The 3,689-nt window shown below is 50.8% G+C and overlaps 1 protein-coding gene across 1 annotated transcript; it reads right to left on the bottom strand.

Annotated features, from left to right (window-relative positions):
- Nucleotides 1–392: 392 nt before the first annotated feature.
- Nucleotides 393–3,292, bottom strand: SIVA1 (SIVA1 apoptosis inducing factor). The gene is made up of 4 exons (XM_073349814.1): nt 3,037–3,292; nt 2,237–2,443; nt 1,416–1,572; nt 393–618 (listed from the first exon to the last, which is right to left on the bottom strand). Exons 1-4 carry the CDS (start codon nt 3,152–3,154, stop codon nt 561–563), a joined length of 540 nt encoding a protein of 179 aa, XP_073205915.1. The 5' UTR covers nt 3,155–3,292; the 3' UTR covers nt 393–560.
- Between the last annotated feature and the right edge of the window lie 397 nt (nt 3,293–3,689).

The raw sequence follows: 3,689 nt of genomic DNA, 5'->3' as shown, positions 1-3,689 counted from the left end.
GAAGGAACCATGAAGATTCAGGCAGCCAATAATGCGTATGGAAGAGAACGTTTACAAGTCAGATCATATTGTGAGTCAAACTCTACTCCGGTCTCTGCTTTGAGCTATGTGACCTAGGACAAGTGCCTGAGCTTAGACCTCACAGATGAAAGTTGTGTGTCTAGAACAATGCCATCCCCCTATGAAAAAGCACTACATGAATTGATACTATTTTGACCCATAAACCAGTATCCAGAGATAGCAGCAACTGAACAGCCTTCAGACACAAAATGTGTGTTCTGTTATCTGTAATGCTGAGAACTATGCTCATCTATGCCAGTAGAATCCAGCTCAAGATAGTCCTTGAAGGTAACTGTAGCCTCAGATAATAGCATCAGTAATTCAGAAGTCTCTTCAACATATAAAAAAGTTTATTTAGCTACAGTATTAAAAAAATATCACATAAAATGCATAGAAATCCCATTGTTAATTCCACACACTAGAAGGGTCAGATATAAACATGTTCTTCATGGCACTTGATACCTTAGCCATAAAGAGGTGTTGATAGTTCATTAAGAGTTTCAGGCTTCAAACATTGAACAGCCATTGCAGAGAACTTGCTCGCCAGTATCACTGTAACTAGAAGAGAAACAGTCACATGTCAAATGAGTGTACACTATTTTGGACACAGTATAAAGCTTCCCCTCCTTTCTTCAAAGCTCACCACAAACAAGACTTAACCCCTGCTGTAATGTACATAAATGGTGTCTCAGACTTCATCACACTGAAACCTCCTTCTGACAACAAAAATTACTACATGACCGGGGGGAGAGAGGGGACAGAAGCCTGAGCCCACCCAAGCCCATCCCATGCAGGGGGGCCAAACCTGAAGTCCAAGGGCTCCAGCCCCATCCAGGGGGGCTGTAACCTGAGCCCTGCCACCCAGAGCTGAAGCCCTCAGGCTTTGCCCCGGGCACTAAGGCTTGGTGTTCAGCCCTGGGCCCCAGCAAGTCTAAGCCAGCCCTGGCAACCCCATTAAAATTGGGTCCCAACCCACAGTTTGAGAACCGCTGCATTAGAGAAACACTAATGGTGCTGTAAATTCTTTCCAGCTACTTCACAAGTATCCATTCCCTCTATCAGCTCTACAGAGCTGTGATAGGAGACATGCCTTTCTCACCTCACAGAACATTTGGATAGAAAGCAGAGTCACTTACAGTAAGAGTAGATTACTTCATACACTATATCCTTTCCTGTTTCAGATAGTTTAATGACAAAACTACATGCCCCTTGAAAATTTCAGGATCACTTGGGTACAACATGAAGATACAGTATGTGAAGGCACAACATAGGAATGGGCCATTACAATCTGATGCATACTGCAGCCTTTCCCTTATTGAAATAGTATATTCTAAAAAGTTGCATGAGGCACTTACTCGATAATCGAACACAAGGAACAGGCAACAGCATTACAGCACTTGCAGAGTTTGCTGCAATTCTGGCATACAAAACGATCACACTGTGTGCAAGCTTCTTTGATATCAACAGTTCTTATGCAGGAGGAACAGGCTTTGGAAACTCCGACTGGTGGAGCTGTTTTAGAAATAGGTTTTTAGATTCTTATACCAGAACAGAAGATTTGAACATCAGATGTTTAAAGTTCTACAATGTTCAGGATAGTAGATTACCTCCATATCAATGTTATGACTGCAATTACATTAGTGGTGTTGGAAATTTTGACAGCTAAAGTGCATTACTCCAGGCATCAGCACAAAATATAGCCCACCTATGAAGTTTCATTGAAGACAGAATTTTGTGGCATGCCACACCTAGGTTATCAAGCAGATTATATTTAACTAAATTTATAAACCGATTATGAGGATCTCAGCTTTTAAATCAATTATATTTTAAACAAAAAGGGAGCCACATGACATCAACTAAACATGTCATTAGCAACAGCTAAGCAACTCTAGTAGAAAAAGGTATGTTCTGTGCATTCATCAAAGGAGACTAATGAAGTCCACTTCCCTAAACTGCAAAAAGAAAAGGAGTACTTGTGGCACCTTAGAGACTAACAAATTTATTTGAGCATATAAGCTTATGCTCAAATAAATTTGTTAGTCTCTAAGGTGCCACAAGTACTTGTCTTTTTGCAAATACAGACTAACATGGCTGCGACTCTGTTCCCTATGCTGCTGATCCAAAGACATTGCAGATACCTGCTGATATAACAAATAATTAGCTAGATGCCACTTACTCTTTTCCATTGCTTGGGAATGCCTCAGTAGTTTTCCATCTTGCCCAATGAGCATTTGTCCATTCCAACTGTACTTAGTACAAGTTTCCTGTGTATCTTTAAGTGGCTCTGGAAAGCAGGGGACTGTGCAGGTCCCTGCTGCGTTGCCCTTCCACATGCTATCCATGTAGGCCTGGGCGCCTCGGAAGAGTAGCTCCTTGGTCTTTTCTAGGAGACAGCAACAGGGATGGGAAGAAGAGAGTCACGGTAAGAACAGCCCTATAGAGGGGCACGCTAGGAACTCATCCTAGGCCTGGAAGGATGAGTTTTTAAATGGGTCAATGTCCATTTCACCGCAGGCATGGAAACCCACAGAAAAACTGCTTCCCCGGACAGCTGCAATTTAGGGCTGGGCGGAGGAAGAAAGACGCCGTTTGAGGGCTGGGAGTTGGCATTAAGGACGTTTCCCGGGAACATGTTGCCAGGTGACGTTGACAGCTTGTGTGCCAGGGGTTATTAACGCTGGAGCTTTCTGAAGCTCAAGCTCGGCTGCCCTCAGGAAGGGACTGCCCGGCGCCCCCAGAGCTCCCCCCCGTGGCGCTGTCCACCAACCTCACAAGCCGCCCCGGGAGCAGCCCTGGCCCCGCCAGCGGGCACCTACCGCAACCCCCGTCTGCCCGCGGAGGGAGCCCGGGGCGACACAAGACCACCCCGCCCCGCCGCGCCCACCGGGGACTCCCGCCCGGGGCCGCTATAACCTGCCCCGCGCGGCCCCTGCCGCTTCCCCGCGGGCAGGGAGGCGCCCGCGCCCGGCCCCTCACCGAAGAGCTCCCGCCGGTACTTCTCGCCCAGGGCGCCGCGGCTCAGCTCCCGCAGCCCCACGCGGGTTTTCAGCTGCAGCGGGGCCGTGTCCCCGAAGGGGCAGGAGCGCTTCGGCATCCCGGCCCGGCGGCGGAGGGACACCGCGGGCGCCGCCGCGCTCGGACCCCCGCAGGGACGCGCCGCGGAGACACCAGCCTGAGGCCGAGCGACCCTGAAGCTGCGAAGGCCCGAGCTCGGCCCCGCCCACTTTCAGCCCTGACCGCTGACGTCACCAAACTCCCGACCAATCAAGGGAAGGGAATAGGGCGGAGCGCGGGCGAGCAGGAGCGGGGCGGCGAGGCAGAAGAGTGGAGGGGGCGGGGCTCGCACGTTAACCGTGAAATGGTGGGAGAGGGGGGCGGGGCTGCTGGATGGCCCGGCCCGGCCCGGCCCGGCCCTGCCCGACCTTGCCTTGCCTAGGGGCTGGACCCCACTGGGAAGGGGCAGCCTGAGGGGCGTGGAGGGCCAGGACTCCTGGGTACTGTGCTGTGTCTGTCAGGGGGCCTAGTGGGTCGAGCCAGGTGCCAGGAGTCCTGGGTTCTGCTCTGGGTCTGGGGGAATCAGGGGGCCTAGTGGGTCGAGCCAGGTGCCAGGAGTCCTGGGTTCTGCTCTG

Source organism: Lepidochelys kempii, chromosome 6 (assembly GCF_965140265.1).
Source record: "Lepidochelys kempii isolate rLepKem1 chromosome 6, rLepKem1.hap2, whole genome shotgun sequence".
Taxonomy (NCBI): Eukaryota; Metazoa; Chordata; order Testudines; family Cheloniidae; genus Lepidochelys; species Lepidochelys kempii.
This window is presented reverse-complemented; position numbering and strand designations above follow the sequence as displayed.

Coding starts and splice junctions, on each gene's coding strand:
- SIVA1 (XM_073349814.1), bottom strand. CDS start 3,154: ATGCCGAAGCGCTCCTGCCCCTTCGGGGACACGGCCCCGCTGCAGCTG. Junction 1,573..2,236: donor TTCCCAAGCAATGGAAAAGA/GTAAGTGGCATC, acceptor TTTCTAAAACAG/CTCCACCAGTCGGAGTTTCC. Junction 619..1,415: donor TCCTTGTGTTCGATTATCGA/GTAAGTGCCTCA, acceptor TTTCTCTTCTAG/TTACAGTGATACTGGCGAGC.